At 37.5% G+C, this 19,103-nt stretch overlaps 4 protein-coding genes across 10 annotated transcripts; 3 read left to right on the forward strand and 1 right to left on the reverse strand.

Annotated features, from left to right (window-relative positions):
• Positions 1-68: 68 nt before the first annotated feature.
• Positions 69-3,967, reverse strand: LOC113579865 (hepatic sodium/bile acid cotransporter-like). Of its 4 annotated transcripts, none has more exons than XM_035532524.2 (6): positions 3,514-3,967; positions 2,261-2,882; positions 1,353-1,557; positions 921-1,019; positions 429-628; positions 69-207 (listed from the first exon to the last, which is right to left on the reverse strand). In XM_035532524.2, the coding sequence occupies exons 2-5, from the start codon at positions 2,677-2,679 to the stop codon at positions 443-445; spliced, it is 909 nt and encodes a 302-aa protein (XP_035388417.1). In that variant the 5' UTR covers positions 2,680-2,882; positions 3,514-3,967; the 3' UTR covers positions 69-207; positions 429-442. The 4 variants fall into 4 exon arrangements, with proteins under 4 accessions (XP_035388417.1, XP_035388416.1, XP_026869866.2 ...); XM_035532523.2 differs by having other exon boundaries at positions 883-1,019; positions 3,514-3,829; XM_027014065.3 differs by having other exon boundaries at positions 847-1,019; positions 3,514-3,821.
• A 3,431-nt stretch (positions 3,968-7,398) lies between these two features.
• Positions 7,399-12,147, forward strand: LOC113579858 (protein max-like). 3 transcript variants are annotated; one of them, XM_027014048.3, is made up of 5 exons: positions 7,399-7,538; positions 7,827-7,853; positions 8,986-9,093; positions 9,573-9,711; positions 10,627-10,956. In XM_027014048.3, the coding sequence occupies exons 1-5, from the start codon at positions 7,503-7,505 to the stop codon at positions 10,809-10,811; spliced, it is 495 nt and encodes a 164-aa protein (XP_026869849.1). In that variant the 5' UTR covers positions 7,399-7,502; the 3' UTR covers positions 10,812-10,956. The 3 variants fall into 3 exon arrangements, with proteins under 3 accessions (XP_026869849.1, XP_026869850.1, XP_081577853.1); XM_027014049.3 differs by having other exon boundaries at positions 9,588-9,711; XM_081721727.1 differs by lacking the exon at positions 9,573-9,711 and having other exon boundaries at positions 10,627-12,147.
• A 1,037-nt stretch (positions 12,148-13,184) lies between these two features.
• Positions 13,185-15,765, forward strand: LOC113579856 (ras-related protein Rab-15-like). 2 transcript variants are annotated; one of them, XM_081721726.1, is made up of 7 exons: positions 13,185-13,351; positions 13,703-13,763; positions 14,004-14,064; positions 14,200-14,277; positions 14,427-14,563; positions 14,676-14,741; positions 14,893-15,765. In XM_081721726.1, exons 1-7 carry the CDS (start codon positions 13,228-13,230, stop codon positions 14,906-14,908), a joined length of 543 nt encoding a protein of 180 aa, XP_081577852.1. In that variant the 5' UTR covers positions 13,185-13,227; the 3' UTR covers positions 14,909-15,765. The 2 variants fall into 2 exon arrangements, with proteins under 2 accessions (XP_081577852.1, XP_026869847.2); XM_027014046.3 differs by having other exon boundaries at positions 13,187-13,351; positions 14,427-14,516.
• Positions 15,766-16,592: 827 nt separating this feature from the next.
• On the forward strand, positions 16,593-17,744 carry gpx2 (glutathione peroxidase 2). The gene is made up of 2 exons (XM_027014047.2): positions 16,593-16,814; positions 17,223-17,744. The coding sequence occupies exons 1-2, from the start codon at positions 16,593-16,595 to the stop codon at positions 17,574-17,576; spliced, it is 576 nt and encodes a 191-aa protein (XP_026869848.1). The 3' UTR covers positions 17,577-17,744.
• The last annotated feature ends 1,359 nt before the right edge of the window (positions 17,745-19,103 follow it).

Consider the following 19,103-nt stretch of genomic DNA (forward strand, 5'->3'; position numbering starts at 1 on the left):
CATGCAGTATTAAGGCTGTTCTAAGAATTCTAAAACAAACCTATGGAACATTGGGTAAATTGTTTTGTTGGATGATGATTTTTTGCTGTCAGTTTAATGGTCTGCAGTTTAATCCTTTATGTCCATTGGGCTGCCCAGGTGAAGTGTTTTATTAGAGAACTTCATCTTCTCCAGTTTGTCCACAACTGCCAGGTACAGTTTTCTCTACTGGAAATTCCAAAGAAAAAGATGTTATAGCTACCAGAATGTCATGTTAACAAGAATGACAGCCATTTGAATCTGTTCATGTTTGCTTTCTTACAAATCACATATTGGAGTACATATATCAAAAAGATGGTTGATGGTTGGAAGTAGGTTATAGCTCTAGTCAAAGTATTTTCATGTGAAGTACTTTAATTTCTCATGAACAGACTGGCAAAATAACAAACCTTTAGTTGAGGGTTTACACCTTTGGTAACATCTGAAAAGAATTATGAAGAGCAGAGCTTCGACCACCTGAAATACAAAGTAAATTAATGGAAAAAGATATAGGGGTCCAATGACCTCTGGAGAAAATGTCACTTTCAAAATAGTGAAGCACAGCTGGACATTTTGACAGCCAGTCTCCATGGCAATTGTCCTCTTGTACCTGTGGAGGCAAACAAGAATTGTTCAGTTCCACTTTCATGATAACACTGGACAAGTATGGTAGATTTAGCAACATGAGTGGCCTTACTGGCCTGAAGCATTTAATATGAAGATGCAAAGTGCTCAACAGACAATTGAAAATATCAGACATTTAACAGGTAAACATTTCTTTTAAAATGATTTTGTTTTAGAAGTGCTTTTAAAAAGATTTTTGTTTACTGTGCATTCTGGCGGAGTATGGTTGACAGGATATACCCAAGAAGGAAGCCTAGGAAGGGCATGAGACAACTCACTGCCATGAGCTGTGGGGAGAACACTACCATTTCCCCGATAGCAATTCCAGACAATACTCCAATGGCCACACAGGCTGTTATCCAAATCCTCATACCAACCTGATAAGAAGAGCAATAATATGATTTTTTTCTGTTCCACAAAATGCATTCAAGTCTTTAGACATGGAACCTCATTCAAAGTTATTGCAAACACTACAGTATATCAGTATCAATATGAGTTTATATTTAGCTCAGCAGGCTATATGGTAAAAGTCCATAATACAGTTTTAAAGTTTTAAATGAACAGTTTCCTGCAAATCAATGAAGGCTAGCTGTAGTCTCCTACAACTCAGTAGTTTTTAATGGGCCATAATACACATGAAATAATCACTTAGCTTTAGAGATGCTTTTTGTTCCTGATGCACTGTGGGGCAGGCTTATGTGCTGATTTACCTTAAGGATGATTTGTGAATAACGTGGTGCCCAGTGGTTGATGCTGATGCCAATGGCACAGGGCATCAAGATCGTGATGAGGGAAATGATGATACCAACATAGGGGACCGCAAACTCCATACCATGGAAACTTTGGCAGTACATATAAAGGAGAAAAGGCATTGCAACCAATGCCATGACTGTGGAGCATGTGGTCATCACAATGCTGTAGAAGATAGAGTTTTGGTATCATTTTTTATCACTTTTGTATTCTTTTCAATAATGTTTTGAAAAGCCACCTTTTTCACATTTTTTTCACATTTGAGCAATACACGTATAGGGTGGTGTCTAGGTTCCTCAGATAGTTTTATATCAATTGCTTGAATAATTTGTAAAAACAAATTAAAATAAAGCCACCCACTCCATTGGACTCCATTCAGTTGCAACATCCATATTACACACACTGTATACACACTGTAAACATGGCTAATACAGACACAAATGTTCCACTGTTGCATGCTTGAATCATACTAGTGTATTCATCTGCCGGAACGATCGTTGGAAGTACTATACCAAGCTAGCTAAATAGACTAGGCCAAAATGAACAAAAACATTATAAAAACCTCCAAATATTTTACTCTGTTCCTTGCCATGCCTCAGTCCATGAGAAAAAAAAAAAAAAAGCTGCAGCAGGTATAATTACAGTTTTTATACAGTTCCCCCTGTAGTCCAAATCAAATTGTAACACTAATCAGATTCATTTATAACTAATTCTACATACTGTTTGAGGTGACTGGAAATTGTCCTATTTGTATGTAGACAGGCTCTGCGTATCTTTTACAGACTTTTCAGAGTAAAAGTGCTGATGTAGGGTCAGCTGTATGGTCAGCCTGTGCGCAGCTCAGTGTCTCTTTGAGAGATTATATTACCTTAGATTCATGTCCCCTTGGATAGCTAAGGACAAAATGTTCGAGAGGTTCCCACCAGGACAGCATCCACAGATCAGCACAGTGACAGCCTCAGTAGACTCTAGCTGAAAGACTTTGGCTAGGCAGAAGGCCACAAGAGGCATGATGCCAAACTGAGCTGTCATAGCTATTGCTACACCTTTTGGCTTGACAAAGTGGTCCCTGATTTTCCCAATATCCAAGGTGCAGCCTAGAGAGGTCATGGTGATGAAAAGAATGATGATCGAGAAGCCATTGAGGAGCTTGTCCATGGCTGAAGAAAAGAGGGACAGGAAGCCCCCATGGACAGTGATGTTCTCTGAGGTGATATTGAGGAGGCTGTAGTCATAGCTTTGGCTGACAACACTGTAGTGATCTTCTGTCATGTTCATAAGTCCCATTACAACTATGGCTTACTCTGCTCACTGCTGGATTTTAAAATGAGAAGTGTGGTAGAAATAATTTGTATTCTATTAAAAAAGTGCTGTAATTGTAATGTATTGTGAGATTTTTGGTGGGCCTGCAACCCTCTGTCTTGATTAACTTTTGTTTGTGTTCTTCCCTTTCATTCACTCTAAAACTGTTGAACTTCACACATCGTGTCCTGGAACAAGGAGAAAAAATTAACAAAGAACATGAAAAAGGCTGAAAGGAGGAAAATGATCATTGATACCAACAGTGGGTAAATCATTTTAGTTGTTCAGTTTAATACAGTTAACAGTTAACACAATTAACCCAGATGCTAAAGTAATGGAAGCATGATCATTCTTATTGCAAGGGATGAAATAATGTATTGTTCATCTTACTAGTTCTCTATAGTTTACCACTCACACAGAGAGAGAAACTCCATGGTTAGTGTGTACTTTTATCTGTTGCTTTGATGTAAAAAAAAAAACAAGCCATAGAAAATCACTTAAAAAATCTACCATGTTGAAATTAAAGTCCTGAAGAGCATAAAATGGTTTTATAGGTATTAATTACCCACTATAATTTTTATGTCAAGTTCTATTCATAACCCAAAGCATATAATAATACAGGAACACTATTTAAAGGTTTAAATCTGTTGTATCTTGAAAGTTTATATTATTTAGTCATTATCATTACAGTTTATTTAACCTACTGAACCAGAACAGTTAGCAAAAACATGACATTTTAACAAAACATTACTAACTACTGGAAGACAACAATATGCCATCATTTTTTATTTAAATTACACTGTAAATGTTTGTTCTTACCTTCATTTTTGAAAACATTCAGGAATAATGTTGATGTAAGTTATTCTACAAGTCCGCCACTCTGAATCGGTCTCTCACTTTTTCTCTCTCACACACACTTTTGTATCCTCCTTTTCTCATCTAGTATTCCTCTGTTTAACCCCTTTTTGACTCTTCTTTGTGATCTTTGTCACATCGTGGTTTATAGTTGTCATACTTATGTTAACCAATTTGAACCACTAACCTTTTCTTTATCCCAGGCACACAACATAGGAATCCCAGGAACAATGAATAAATAAAACAGGGCTGTTTGTCTCCCTTTTCTTAGGCCACACACATACATACACACACACAGAAAAAAAAAAATCCCTCCAAGGGACAGCAAAAATCTTTATACCAACCAACACCAAATAATACACCAACCAATATAACTGCATGGTATATAAGAGACTACATCATTCTACAAATACAACATAAATCAAGACTACAAACCACAAAATAAAAAATACAAAACCAGGATCAGGCAACCATGCATCAGGCAACAACCTAAAGGAGAAGAGTAGAGTAAGTTTAAAAAGTTGTAAAGACCATGGATTTGTCACTTTAAAATTAACCATACATACTAAGGAGTTATAAAGTTAATAATCGAATAAAAAATACAATGTAATGATTAAGATTTTGATTATTACAAAATCTAACAAAGGGATGGTACTAAGACAGGAAAGTCTGTAACCAGTTCTGGATCTCTCACCAGTGAAAGTCGGGAAAGTGTTGTTAAAAATAAATAAATAAATAAAGGAAAAGGTCATGTGCGCTCTCGCGCATTGATGACATTTCCTCCTTGAATGGGTGTGTGGCTGCTACACATGCTTCAAACATGAGCACAAATTAAACACATCCTTGGAAGCCCTGTGTAATACATACACATAAAATAATAACTTCTATTTTCCTTTTGACTTGATATTGTGATCGATGAAGATTAGCTTTTGACTGGCCTGATCCTAATCCAATTGTCTGTCTGTTCCATGATGTGTCCCAAAACTGCTTTGTCATTTACTCATAGAATACATCCTAGCCATACAGTAGGTTTGAGTCCAATGAACTAGAATAGTGTTGAAATACAGGGATCAGTGCTGATGCCTAGAGGTGCAAAATACATAAGCTCTATATCATACAATAGTAAGTGCAATAAACAATAAGTATGAGAGTTTGATAGTCAACATCAGTGTAATAAACAATACCCTACAATAAATACTAGTTTCAGTTAGTCAACAAGGAAGCCTGGTCAGTGGTCATTTAAATATTCCACAAATAGATGGGTCTTCAGTCTGTGTTTGAAGATTCCAAGGGACTCTGCTGTCTGGCCAGCAAGTGGAAGTTCATTCCACCATCTAGGAGCCAGGATAGAGAGTAGTCTCGATGCTTGCTTTATATGAGACTTGAAGAATGGTATTTCAAGCTGAGCTGTACTTGAGGTTTGAAGTTCTCGAGGTACAGATCAGGTTTTGACTACTGACATCATCAATGGAGGGGTTGGTCCATTTTTGGCTTTGTAGGCAAGCATCAAGATTTTCATTCTGATGCGTGCAGCTACTGGAAGCCAATGAAGGGAGCGCAGCTGTGGAGTGACGTGGGAACTTCAGAAGATTGAAGACCAGTCATGCATTCTGGAAAAGTTGTAAAGATCTGATGGAGTTTATCACAGTGAGTAAGTCTGGCAGGTTGCACAGCCTTGCTGACTTTCTAATGGCATACTCTACAAAGTAAATAGCAAAGCCACCTAGCATTAAGTTTTTTCCATTGAGAAACGACTTGCCTGCTTTTAAGCAGGACAAAAGCACTGTGTGAAAGTATTCCATAGCATCAATAGAGTAAACCAAAGAGGCAGCCTCTAAGTGTGGCAGTAGCATTTATCTACCACATCCAGGCATTCACACTTATTTGTGCCACATGGTCAGTTAGGCTTGGCAGAAAGTGACCAGCTTGAATATCTGCTTTTGTTCTATAGGACTTGGCAGTTGTGGAGGGTTTGTTAAATAAACCTCAGAATGTTGTTAGCCATTTTGCTTCTGTTCTTTTTCTTGACTATCTCAATTTCATTTGCACACACTTGATTTTTTCTGAAGCATTACTGAACAAATTGATATACCCGTGATAAAGAATGAAGAGAGTTTTGTACTTTGGTGAGAGAGCAGGTTAAAGAAAATTGTCTTAAACTAAATGAATGGGTTAATGTTATTTTCCTTTACTTAGCAGATGTAACCATGAGTGTTCAACATGCTGTTAAACTATAATCTTTAATAAACAAGCACATCATAAATAAGTTACAACCCAGAGAACAGAGCTTAAAAAATGACAAAGATCTAATGGCAACTTTCACATGTCAAAGTAACATCCACATGAAAAATGGGTCCCAAGGTTTCCCAGCAGAGCAGCGCAGAGCCCAGAGCACCACACTACCTCCAGCCTTTGCTCCCCATGCACATCAAGGAGATTGGAGTATCAATGTTCCTGTCAGTGGCTCACAGGTTGTCTTTCCTTGGATCACTTTTGGTATGTACTAACCACTACGTAACAGGAACACTCCACCAGACCTGCCCTTCTAGAGATGCTATGACCTTTTCATCTAGCCATCCCAATTTGCCCACCCACCAAAGTCACTGAGATCCTTATGTCCATTTTTTCCTGATTCCAACACATCAGATTTAAGAATTAACTGTTCTCTTGCGGCCTAACATAGACCACCAGTGTAACATGATAATCAATGTTATTCATTCAACTGTCAGTGGTTTTATTGTTATGGCTGATCATACTTAAATACTGTATATATGAGTATATTTATTTGAGAATTGTCCTACATGTAATATATTTATATATAAAGGTAGCATTGGAGATGTGGAGCATATACAACTAAGTTATTATATATGGTCGAGTGATGTTCACTTAAGAGGAATCTGAGAAGGTTCCCACCTATCCAACAGAAATAAACAAGTTCCTACAAGCAGGGCATGTAATTAAGCACCAGCATGCAGAGATGGAGAGGCCCTAAAAGACATGTTATCTCCCCCATCACTTAGTGTGCTTCACCAATAAATCATGTTTGCTTTTAAACTACTCATTCAATTATCAAAGCATGTCTTTGAATTAACAAGCAGCTCCTGTTCTAGGTCCATCGCTACTGGATAATCCTCCGCAATTCAGATGGCATCAAATTGCTGTTAGTGGAGACACTTGGGAAATATTCCCTCAAGTCTTTTTGTATCTTAAATTGCTCAGGTATCAAAACTATATTGCACATCAGTGAAGGACGTTGTGTTATGGCACAGATATAATACTGTAATTCTGTTACAAACTGCATACTGTAACAATACTTAAGAAATTGCTATGGCCCTGTCTATACTAAATGTTCTTAATTTTGATGGCCTGTAAAATTCCACCAAACTGCACAGTGCAATAAAACTTATGAAATATATTTCTTAAGCAATAATATGTAGGCTATTCAAATGCTAAAACAATCTGTTTTAGGAACTAAAGAAAGTTCCTGGTTTAAAGCAGTAGTAACACCCGTGTAGATTTTATTTACAGGCATTGTTTTATACCAAATTTTAGAATATGAAGGTGTACAGAGACCATTGAAAGGATTAGAATTTACACCAGTGATGTATTTTTTCCATCGTGAATTGTGAGATATATATTTTTTAAAGTAGAACAAGTAAAAAATGCTGGGCATGCACCCATGTCATTGCAAAAGCACTTTGCAGCTGAGGCCAGTTGCTCTGTGCAACCAACAAGGTGAAGTGTAATTTAGCTGTAGGAGAAATATTAAAGATTTGTCTCCTTTAAGAACATTTTACCCATTATGCCTCGCGCTATCAAGCATGCGTACTTTTCGCGTTGTTTCGGAATTGTGGAGTCACGTGTACATATCTACTCGAGTTCCTCTTCTCGCTGTGGTGGCTGTTTGCGATCTAATCAGGATATAAGTAATATATTTTTAACTCAGTCAAAGAATGAGCGATAACGATGACATTGAGGTGGACAGTGATGTAAGTGTCAGAGGTCTTTGTAAACTCTCTAATGAGCCACGGAGTTCCTGTCTTTCGTAAAATGGAAAGATCACCATATGAAAGCTTGTAAAACGCGTGTATTGCTGAACTTGTTTCTCATTAGCTAGATAAAGCTAAATTGTTAGCTAGCTAACAATGTTTTCATGCAGATTCTATGCTAATGTGTGTTACGACTCAGGTTGATTTATTTTGATTTATGCATTTGATATATACGCTTATTCACAACTGTGAATGTTTCTCCCAGTTAATTAGATTTTCTGTTTGCAGGAAGAGTCATCGAGATTTCTCCCAGTGGTATGTAGCTAGTGACTGGCTGGCTAGCGAACTGCATTTCGACTAGCTGGCGAGCTATTTCTATATCCACGGCCTTGTTTTGTAGCCCGAAGAATTCCAAGCAAGATATCAACATAGACATACACCTTCATTCTTTTGCAATATTTTTTGTCTATCAACTGATTTTATATAATGTTATAGTTTTTGCTTGGCCAATAAACATTTTAAAATAAAAATCCCTCGCTAGCTATTTCATAAATACCTGAGCCAAATACTGATATTGGGGTGCAAACAAAGTAAACCGTGCGAAGATAGTATGTATTTAAAACGCTATTAGATTATGGCAGCACAATATAGAATTAAGTATTGTTTATGCTTATTGGTGGTTATTAACGACAGTAGTGGCTACGAATGACTTGACCAACTAACGTCTCATGATATTTAGCTGAGATTCTCACTATCAACCCGCGTAGGGGAACCTGTAAGCGTTGATGATTTAAGAAGACGAGGGATTTGTTTATTGTGGATCAGAGAATGAACATGGACGATTAACACCAGTGAGCTTGGAAACGCTAACTAGCTGATGAGTTCTGCAGCCTTGTCTTCCAACACTTTAGTTTCACTTTAGTTTCCTTCAGTCTAGGTTATGGAGCATGTCAACACAGAATATTTTAGTGTTTTCTCTTGTCCAATACAGCAGAATCAACTCATCAGGTTAGTTACTAGCTTTTAGTGAGGTTGAACATGAGATTGATGGGGCAGGGAAATCACTGAACTGTACAGTGAATGGGTGGTCCAGGACCCCGACTGCTTTTAAAGAAAAAGGCTTATAATGGTGTGTGATCAAATGTACTCTTCTACTCTTCAGCAAATTGAGTCATGTCAGGTGATGCTGTTGGTAGCACCAGCTATTTTACTTTGAGCATGAAAAAATAAAATACCTTTTAATACATGTTTTCATTTAATTTATTTCCAAGTGTCACACTAAAAGAAAGTAGCAATAATAAACATTAGACATTTTCAATCAGATTTTCTTTCTGGAAACATACCAAGATGAAATATTTAAAGTAATATATTTCTGGGAAACAAGTCTTCACAATTTAAGTTATAAGAATATTATTAATTTTTGTTACTTTTTTATTGTTTGAAACAGGCAGACAAGCGGGCACACCACAATGCACTGGAGCGCAAACGCAGGGACCACATCAAAGACAGCTTCCACAGTTTACGTGACTCTGTGCCTTCCTTACAAGGAGAGAAGGTTGAATGTCAGATTTCTTGTTCTATGACTTGTTTTTCAAATCATACATATTTGTAGAAATCTGTCAGTTATTTTTAGTGGTTGTTTGTATTGGGGGGATTAACTTGAACTGCCTTTCTTGGATTTACCTGTTGTTTGTTTTTTGCTGTTTGCTCATATGCTTTATTTTTTAAATTTAGGTTGTCTTAGGTCATGTTTTGTTTTATTTTGCACCTTCAAAACATATTACTATAAATTATTGTAGAAATTATTAGTGCCTAGAATAAAGAACATTTCCCTTGGTTCTGCAATCTAGTAGGAGCCAGGCTTAATCAGGGTTCAGATAACTGGGCTTTAAGAGATGGAAGCATAGTCTTTAAGTATGTACACATCTGGTAAGTGTGTAAATAGTCCAGTAAGTGAAACCTCTGTGTGTAAGTGTGTGTGATGGACAGCGCAACCCTGCATCATGGTTTAGATATGCAATCCTTTGCTGACAGCACTCTGTCAAACAGGCTTCCCGAGCTCAGATTCTAGACAAAGCCACAGAGTACATCCAGTACATGCGCCGGAAGAATCACACGCACCAGCAGGACATTGATGACCTAAAGAAACAGAATGCTCTGCTGGAGCAGCAGGGTGAGTGGTACAGTGGAGGCTATTGTGCCTTACATCATTAGATGTGGTGACACCCTTGCAATACTGTCATGCCTGTAATGTAGCCATTTTCAGTTCTTGTTTATTTCAGAGGCCTTCAGTTTTGTCTGCATTTTCAGTCGGGTTTAGGTTGTGCAGTCAAGAACATTCCTGCTTTTTGGTCCTAAAATCCATAATTGGTTTATTATGGTTATTATTGGTTTGTTTTCGGTCACTACGCAGTGCAAAGTCTAGTACCAACCAGTACTGTATGTTGGAACTGAGCTGTCAGGATGCATAACTGTGACTCTAACCTGCTGTCAGCAACCACGTCGTTAATAAAGACAAATTAGCTGGTAGCAACACATGGCCATGACACAGTAACTCTTAGATGAAGTGGGCTGGAATGTTTACAAATGATTTAATGAATTTATTGGCTGATTTTAAATACCCACAACACTACTTTGCAGCTATTATACATAAAAAATCAAGTTGACCCCTAAAGCTTATTTCCGTTGTGATCCTTGTCACATAAACACAGGAACAGAATTGACAATGCAAAACAAGGTGCATAATGGGTAGATAAGAGGGAGGCTTAGCCATTTCTGTTTGGTAGTCTTAAAAATAATAAAACTACATTCTGCTTGTCATCATGCTGCTAGTTAAACATAATTGGCAAATGCTTGTAAAACAAACAAATTACATAAAGAGCACTAAATATAACAGCCTTAAGCACTGCCGTTTTCACCATTGTTAGAGACTTTAATTTGATTACAGTGGATTTTTAGTGTACCTGTACTCATGTAGTTTAATCAGTTACTGCAAGAGTATCATCAAAATGAAAGTGCCTAAACCTGAACAGTCATTACCTCAGTAAACCTTTGTGTTTGTGTGCATGCATGTTTGTGTTGACACCAGTCCGTGCTTTGGAAAAAGCCAGAGGGAACATCCAGCTCCAGAGCAGCTACTCCTCGGACAGCAGCTTGTACACCAACCCCAAGGGCAGCGCTGTGTCGGCCTTCGACGGTGGCTCCGACTCCAGCTCTGAATCAGAGCCCGAGGAACCCCCAACCAGGAAGAAACTTCGTGTGGAGCCCAGCTAGATGCTCCACCAGGCACCTTTGCACCTGGGAATGCCTCGGTTCAGACTCTTTCCTCAATGGGCTCCCCATCTTCGTGTCCTCCCACAACCCAATCATCCCCCCCTCCCCCCTCGGGTGTTCAGAAAGTGTGGGAGGATCCTAAGGAAGGCTTCAAAGTTTCTACCTTTTTCTCTCTCCACGCTGATGCCACTCTGCACTCACAAGACCAGCCACGTTTTTCAGTGACACGTGGCAGCTCAACAGTGTCGGACTGAGGTGTTTTGTAACCTCTTCTGTAGTCATGCACAAATTATATCAAGCTACAAAGCAGCCCTGTATTGTTTCCTTAATAGCCTATTTGGTGATGCGTGGAGGAGAAACATAATTAAAAATAGTTTAACTTGGACTTAGGTTAACTTTGTACAAAAATAATGGTGCTTTACAAAAAAAAAGAATATAAGGTGCAGTCCACCTCACTGGTATGAAGTCTGATGTCCCCCTACTTTTTGAAATGTTTGTTGCAAATTTTATTTAATGTAACATTGATTCTGTATCCTGATAATGTGTAGTGTGTCATTTTTCCTGAGACTGAGTGGAATTAGATGGCCTATTGCTCTTATGGATCCTTACCTCATAGGTCTGGAACTTTTGATGTTTTTATTTGGTTTGCCAGAAGAGGACTTTTAAAACAGGTAATATTCCCTACAGGAACTTGAATGTTAGTTACACAAGTACACAGGGTCATTTTTGTCGTTTTAATCAGCAGGTAAGTATGTCCATTTCAGTATGTAGTACATGGCACTGTATATTCCTTAATGTAATAATCTTCATAGATTAACCTTCCCATGAAATCTTGCCTGCGAGGGGAATGTTTCTCTTTTCAGTTGTTTCATAAGAAAGTGTGATGAATAGGTATTCCTTTTAATTCATTCCATGCAAATACAGGTATATTGTACATACTGCCAACTGTCTTGCAAGTTAAGGTATACCCTTACTACAAGACCTCAAATAAAACTATTTTATCATTATCCTCATCAGCTGTGATTGTGCTGGTAGGGTTTATTTGCAGAGTAGTTCCATACCGTTAAAGGTATGATACCATTACGTTGTTGCATGCTATTTAGATGGCACATTGCGTTATCATAAATCTGTACTTTATATTGTCACTGTTCAAATAATTGATTTAACAATTTGATTTTACAAAGTAGTTTGATTTTATGAATATGGTTTCCTGTCAATACCTTTTGTTTCTCATTATGAGTGGGACAGATTTGGTCAATTATAAATCAGGCTGTAATGTTCAAATATTAACTACTTAAGATTGTGGGTTTCATTAAAAGTGATACTTGCCTTTTTATATTTTGGCTTTATTTGGTACTGATGTCTTTACAGGCATTCCCGTTTTGCTAATCACATGTATTAGAACTGGGATTATTTGCAAGACGTTTTAAGTTGCATTGACTAGGAGAAACGGCAAATACGGTGTCCTCTTTATGCTGGCCTTTGCCTAAACAATGAAAGAATACGTACAGAAAATACTTAAGAGTTTGGCAATGACCAGAGGTGGATACCATGAAGTAGGATTCTTGTGATTCTATTCAGGTTTCTCCTATTACAAGATGCTACTCCCCCATCCAGTCGTCATGCGCCATTGTACTACTTGGGACTTGTGATCAGACGAGGTTAAGGGTGGTGTTATGTGTAAACAACACAACCAGCCAATTAAATGTGTTCACTGTCCCCGTTATTTTAATGTAAAATGTCATTTTAATTGTAAAAATGAATGAAAATTATAATTCTGGCCTTTTGTATTTTACAGCATATTCTTGTGTTTCTTGCAAATACAGGCGCCTGTTAAAGTAAAGTTTTAAAGTATTAGACCTTTACGAAATTGTGCTTAGGCAACTTGCAGAACTATAGTTTATGGACATGTTAGGGTAAGGTCAGTTTAAATCACATATTACACAAATGACAAGGACTAGCTCGTTAAGTAAAAAGCAATGGAAAATACACACGCGTATAAGTATTTTAACTTATGATCATTTCGAATCGGCTAATTAATTTACGAAGACTATTTATTCGAAAAGGCTTATCTACCAGTGTCTGTGAACATGCCAAGAGTCTAAACGTACTAAAGAAACGTAGATAAAAGTAGCATAGACTTGGACACGTCAAATGGAAACGATGACACGTATCACATTTTAAGATAATTACTGCAATAACGCACGCACGTTGAACGGTGATTGGATTGCAGGGAAAAACCACTAAAGGGTTTCTTTACCTTCCTCTTGAGTGGTTAAAACCCCTTAGATTTGACTGATGCCACTGGTGGTGAACGACTCACTGCTTAACCATGACAAACAGGAAGGAGGACTACGCTGGAATTAGTACAGTTCAGGTGTGAGCGTGGGCGGTTGTATCGAGTTTCTTCCACGCTATGGCCAAGCAATACGATGTCCTATTCAGACTACTCCTCCTAGGAGATTCCGGGGTTGGAAAAACCTGTTTGTTGTGCAGACTCACAGAAAATGAATTCTTTTCGCCGCATATTTCAACCATTGGTAAGACCATGATCACATGTATCTATCACATTGGTATTGATCGCAGGCATAGCTGATGGGTAGAAGTTGAGGTTTGTAATGAAGTAACCTACACAAGGTTTGTAGGTTAAGTAAGACGGTACTGGGGGAAAAAGATCCTAAGTTGTTCTTAGGGTTATCTTACTGATATCTGGAGATATTATGTTTCTCGAGTTTTTCTTGTCCAATGTTGACGCCGAACAAGTATATGAACGTTTATTTGGCACCAGGTCAACGAACTAAGACACTGTGTGGCTAAGTGTAAAGTGTTTTAACTCAACAGTTTTTATCTTGTCATGTGCATATATCCTGACATTTGTCAACTTTATCCAGGGATGGATTTCAAAATGAAAACTCTCAAAGTAGATGGAATCCATGTACGAATACAGATATGGTAAGTAGTAGGCAATATCCCATTCTGAAATCTCTGCATATAGGATTTGTTTGGATAACATTAATTCTTTAATTACATTTATGGTAGACTGTTTTATCCAGAGTGACTTAAAAGTGCCACAGTTGTTCCTTAGCCAACACAAAGAGGATAGTCAATTTAAGTTGGGGAAAAAATAGAATGGAGTTTATTTGAATTAATGAATTGAAAAAATACTTCTGTGCATACATCTGACCTCCACAGGGATACAGCTGGGCAGGAGAGGTACCAAACTATTACCAAGCAGTACTACAGACGAGCACAGGTCAGTGTATGGCTCATATACCAGCCTCTTTCCTCTACTTGTCTGTTACCTTCCAGTACCTTTTTAAAATAATCATCACTGGACATGGAATAGATTGATGTCATCATGGTATTGGTTAATTTTGTCTTTTTACAGGGAATCTTCTTTGTGTATGACATCACCAACGCACTTTCTTTCCAGAATATAGTAAAGTGGGTTAGTGATGCGGATGAGGTGAGGTTCATTCTCATGAATTCTCATACACCCCCCCCCCCCCCCCCCACACACACACACCTTGATGAGGTTGTGTGTTGCCTTTAATTGCATTTGGCTGAATAGTCTTTGGCTGCATGTTTCTGCTTATCTCTGGCTCCTGCCTCCAGTGTGCACCGCATGCAGTGCAGAGGATTCTAGTAGGCAATAAACGTGACGAGGAGCACGGAAGACGGGTGGCCACAGAACAGGGGAGCAAGGTGCCAATATTTGATCTGTCATGTACGTCTCCTGTAACAGGTTTTAGGTCTGCATTGTTTCATGGCTTGAGTTTAAGTAAAGCAAACACACATATATATTTGCATCGCTCTAATAAAATGATGTAATATGAAATCACACAAACAGTTTGCATGTTACAGCTTGCCAAGTCTTATGGGATGGAATTCTTTGAGACAAGTGCCTGTACCAACTACAATATTACTGAGGTTGGTTCATAAGTACATTGTGTGTGTGGATGTTTTGCAATGTACTTCTAAAATGCTTACAGTAGTAGGTCTGTGTCAGGACCATTACTGTGCCACTGTAATGTGACTAATGTGGGGTTAGTATTACACTCTTGTGCTTTGTCATTTGTAGGCATTCACCCGGTTGACTGAGATGGTACTGCAAGCCTACAGGACAGAGCTGAAGAGTATACTGCCACCCAACAGGGATGAGTTCACTCTTACTGAGCCAGAGGAGGAGGAGGATGAATATGACACATGTTTATGTTAGGGGAAATGTGGACGTGAAAAGGATCTTTGCCCTCCCTCTTTAGCTGATACAAAATACCTGTTTAATCTGTCAGATAGGTGATTTATGATTTGAACAGCCTCCTTTCGTTGTACATAACAAATTGACTGTGCTTATAAAAAACAAAAAATTACAATATTATGCTCTGAGGAATAGCAAACATACGGGAAGTGCACTCCTGATCATCAATGCAAAAAGTGGCATAGGTGAGGGTAAACTTTTTTTTTCTTTTTTTTTTAAGATTTCAGGTGAACTTGAAAATTGTTCCACTTGAATGATCCCAAAGGGTTCTATACAAATAGGCTGAGCCATGAGAACTGAATTTGTTATTGGATTACCTTGAATGGCCTGCAGTGTTGTGCAAGGAAAAAGGTTCCATACTAGTCCTATTAACCTTAGAACTGAAGAAAGACTGTGTTGATCTCCCTGTATTAAAAACCCTTAAATATGTAAGACATCTTTGCTCATTGGTCTAGATATACAGCAAATGACCAAGAATTGGCCTGAAGTCCTTTGTCAGGCAGTCAAGGGGTAGTTTTGGAATTTGATTATGTATGTACAAACTGAAGATGTGGTATACTTGTTATTTCCTATGACTGTGTGTACCTATTAGAGCAGTGTTTGTTTTTAAAACATTATTTTCCACAGTAATGTTATTGATGCACATGTATGTGACCTATTCATAATGTTTTCTAAAATAAATGTATTTTAATTAATTGCAAACTGTAATTGTCAGAAATGGTGAAGGATGCACATTTGCACTGGCAAGAGCAAGCGTCTTGCAGACACATTGGCCATTACATCAGAGTGCAATCATCACTTTTTTTTTTTAACAAGCTTGTGCTGTAGTTCTTTGGCAGATTAGCAGTGATGTCACGTTACGGATTCTGTGTAATAGAATCAGAGTTTAATCTTGGCTCCGCTGGAGGGGATTAGATTGAACATTTATCTATTTTTAATGACTTGGGAACATGGGTAATGACTTCCTGAATGTTTAATGGCTCAGATGCACATCTCTAAAGTTGTAGGGTTCAGTGAAGTTGGAGGGTTCACATCACATTTTGGTGGATAGGAGACCATGAGATCAAGATTAAATTCCCTTTTCAATATGGCAAATAACTGCAGCATAGATTGAGTGAATGAGAACAATTTATATCAGTACATAAAATATCTGCATCTAAACAGTGACTATATAATTGTTCTGTTGTAACTCCTTGTTACCTATAGTTTTCAACAACACAGTCAAGATAATGTCAGCTTCTTTTGAGCATTTTAAAATCTTTTTATATGACTATTTTCCCTTTACCTCAGTCAGAACTGGCTGGATGTGTGTGAAGATGGGTGCAGGTTTACACATTAAAACCTGAGATGGCTTACTTTGGTCTTTTCACCACATCAACATATCACATGTCTCTTGTATATCTGTTTTCTTCTAAGCTATTTGACACTCCACCTTTATAGCTGAAGCTAGGTGACCAGGAGGACTTGCATGACATTTAGAAAAGGAACCTGGACCACTGTGTGGGCATGCAGAAGCGTGGACCATGACTTTCATAGCTAAGACATTTTATGACCTGCGTGCTACGACGCTGGAAGGGGATTCAATAGATTTTAATGTCTTCCGAGGACGAGTGGTGCTTATTGAGAATGTGGCTTCACTCTGAGGGACCACCACCCGGGACTACCACCAACTCAGTGAGCTCCAGAACAGGTACCCTCACCGATTGGTGGTCCTGGGCTTCCCCTGTAACCAGTTTGGCTATCAGGTTGGTGAGATAAGTCTTGGTATCCAGTTAACCAGTTCTACTAGAGTATTGGTAGAAAAAAAGTGTTAAATTAGGGCTAGAAGTATTTTATTCTCATCCTTTGTTGGATGATGATGAAAATAAATAAAGAATGGCAAATTATGGAATTGGTGATGCCAAAATTGGACAGACCATTAATAAACATTTAAGACACTTCTGAGAAAGCTTTGTCTTCTCCATCACTGGACAGGAGTCTATGTGCCACAAATGTACAGTTATGACAGAAAAATCATTGTCATTTGTAAAATGGCTTTGTAAGTTTGTGGAATACTTTTCTTTACAGTACATTTCCATACCTAAAATGATAGATATGTCCCTTTAATTGTCAGTTGAAATTGTCTGCAATATCTCCTCTTTCTCTTCTTCCAGGAAAACTGTACAAATGGAGAAATCTTAAACTGCTTGAAGCACGTACGACCTGGGGGAGGGTATGACCCTGGCTTCACCATTTTTGAGAAGTGTGACGTGAACGGGGCTAACACACATCCTGTCTTTTCATATTTAAAAGACAAACTCCCATACCCTGAAGATGACCCAGTTTCCCTCATACAGGACCCCAAATTCTTAGTATGGAGTCCCATCAGCAGGAATGATATCTCATGGAATTTTGAGAAATTCCTCATTGCTCCTGAAGGCGAGCCAGTGAAGAGATATAGCAGAAAGTTTGAAACCATTGCCATTGAGCCTGACATCCAGAGGTTATTGAGACTGACCAAGAACTAATGAAAACTGGTGTTTCATTCATTCTCCTTGTACCACCGAGCCTCAGAATGGGATTGAGATAGCACATTACTTTAGTATCCTCTACCTTCTTTTATTTTACTTAATGAAATTGGTGCTCTAAACCACACTAAGGAGTATCAACTGGAACAGTGTAAATATAAAAGGAGTGTAGAGGTTCCTAACAGCTTCAATGATAATGCTTTAATCTAAAAAAATAAATATTCTATTCAAAAATAACATTGAATTTGTTTTCACTTTACACTTTGATATCAAAGGGGTAGCATGGTTCGGTTGGTATATGAATAAGTGAATATAGCCAACAGATTAGAAATGGTGCATAAAGTCAAATATATTCAGATATATTTTCTTTCACAATACATTTCTATCCTATTCTGTTATGATTTTTCCTTTAATCTTAATAATCATTTTAATTTTATTATCTAACTCTCTAACCTTAATTATCATCGGTCATTTAGAAAACCTGTGTGGCAGAGAGTGTTAATTATTCAGTGGATGTTTATTTATTTATTTATTTATTGCTATCTAATTCTCTCCATTAGATGGTGCTATTGATACGCATTTGCAACAGGACTATATGTATCAGGCACACATCATACAATAAAGTGTTTCGTTTTCAATATCAGAACTATATAAATAGATCATATTTTTCACCCTATGGTCCCAGCACTGACTAAAGCTTGTTACAGATGCAAAGTTCATTAACATCAATCACATTTTAATCCACTTTTTAAAAGCTTTATAGTTCTACAGTAATAGGCAAATACACAGATAAAATTGCTATACATTTGATGTACTATGTATTATACAGTGTAAGAGAAAATATTTTCATACTATTTTTTTCAATTACTTATTTGGATCAACAATTATCATTCTGTTCTAACTAATTGTAATACTAAATATGCGTATATCAGTGAAAAAAAAATCTTTAAATTAATGTATCCCCATATATCACCTGATAAAACATTTCAAATATGTGCTCCAAAGTTGTCAATTCTGGAATTTGTTGTCTATTTTTGTCCAGAACAAGTTGTCACATGATCAGAATGATTTAATCTTGTCTGTGATTAACATTCCATCCCTCATGCCTCTCTGTCACATTCTGAGTGCACCTGTTTCTCATTCTCCTTTCCCTTTACTGTTAATCCAAAACAAATACCTTTTTTGGTAATAAAAATTATTTTTGCAATAATATTTTATTTAAAGCTTCTATTATTTGACCAACAAATTCCATTCCTTTCCCAACACTTTACTTTTCATAATTTAAGGGATCCCTGTCAAAATTACTGCCTATATCCATATATTGCACAGATTATATGCATTGGATCAGTTCTGTGAAGGGTAGAAATGTTTACATACTGTACAACCCATAACATCAAGAGCACAATCATCTGTTGCCAATATAAAAATGCAAAATTTTAGATTTCATATTTTCAAGGCATATATCTGCACATATCTGATTTTTAAATCTGATGTGTAGGCTGTGATGCTATGTGTCCTGGAGCAACC

Source organism: Electrophorus electricus, chromosome 10, assembly GCF_041902795.1.
Source record: "Electrophorus electricus isolate QZ-2024a chromosome 10, ASM4190279v1, whole genome shotgun sequence".
Lineage (NCBI taxonomy): Eukaryota > Metazoa > Chordata > Actinopteri > Gymnotiformes > Gymnotidae > Electrophorus > Electrophorus electricus.

Coding starts and splice junctions, on each gene's coding strand:
- LOC113579865 (XM_027014065.3), bottom strand. CDS start 2,679: ATGGGACTTATGAACATGACAGAAGATCACTACAGTGTTGTCAGCCAA. Junction 629..846: donor ATACTCCGCCAGAATGCACA/GTAAACAAAAAT, acceptor TTGCCTCCACAG/GTACAAGAGGACAATTGCCA. Junction 208..428: donor GTGTAAACCCTCAACTAAAG/GTTTGTTATTTT, acceptor TGGAATTTCCAG/TAGAGAAAACTGTACCTGGC.
- LOC113579858 (XM_081721727.1), top strand. CDS start 7,503: ATGAGCGATAACGATGACATTGAGGTGGACAGTGAT. Junction 7,854..8,985: donor CATCGAGATTTCTCCCAGTG/GTATGTAGCTAG, acceptor TGTTTGAAACAG/GCAGACAAGCGGGCACACCA. Junction 9,094..10,626: donor CTTCCTTACAAGGAGAGAAG/GTTGAATGTCAG, acceptor TGTTGACACCAG/TCCGTGCTTTGGAAAAAGCC.
- LOC113579856 (XM_027014046.3), top strand. CDS start 13,228: ATGGCCAAGCAATACGATGTCCTATTCAGACTACTCCTCCTAGGAGAT. Junction 13,352..13,702: donor GCCGCATATTTCAACCATTG/GTAAGACCATGA, acceptor AACTTTATCCAG/GGATGGATTTCAAAATGAAA. Junction 14,065..14,199: donor AGTACTACAGACGAGCACAG/GTCAGTGTATGG, acceptor GTCTTTTTACAG/GGAATCTTCTTTGTGTATGA.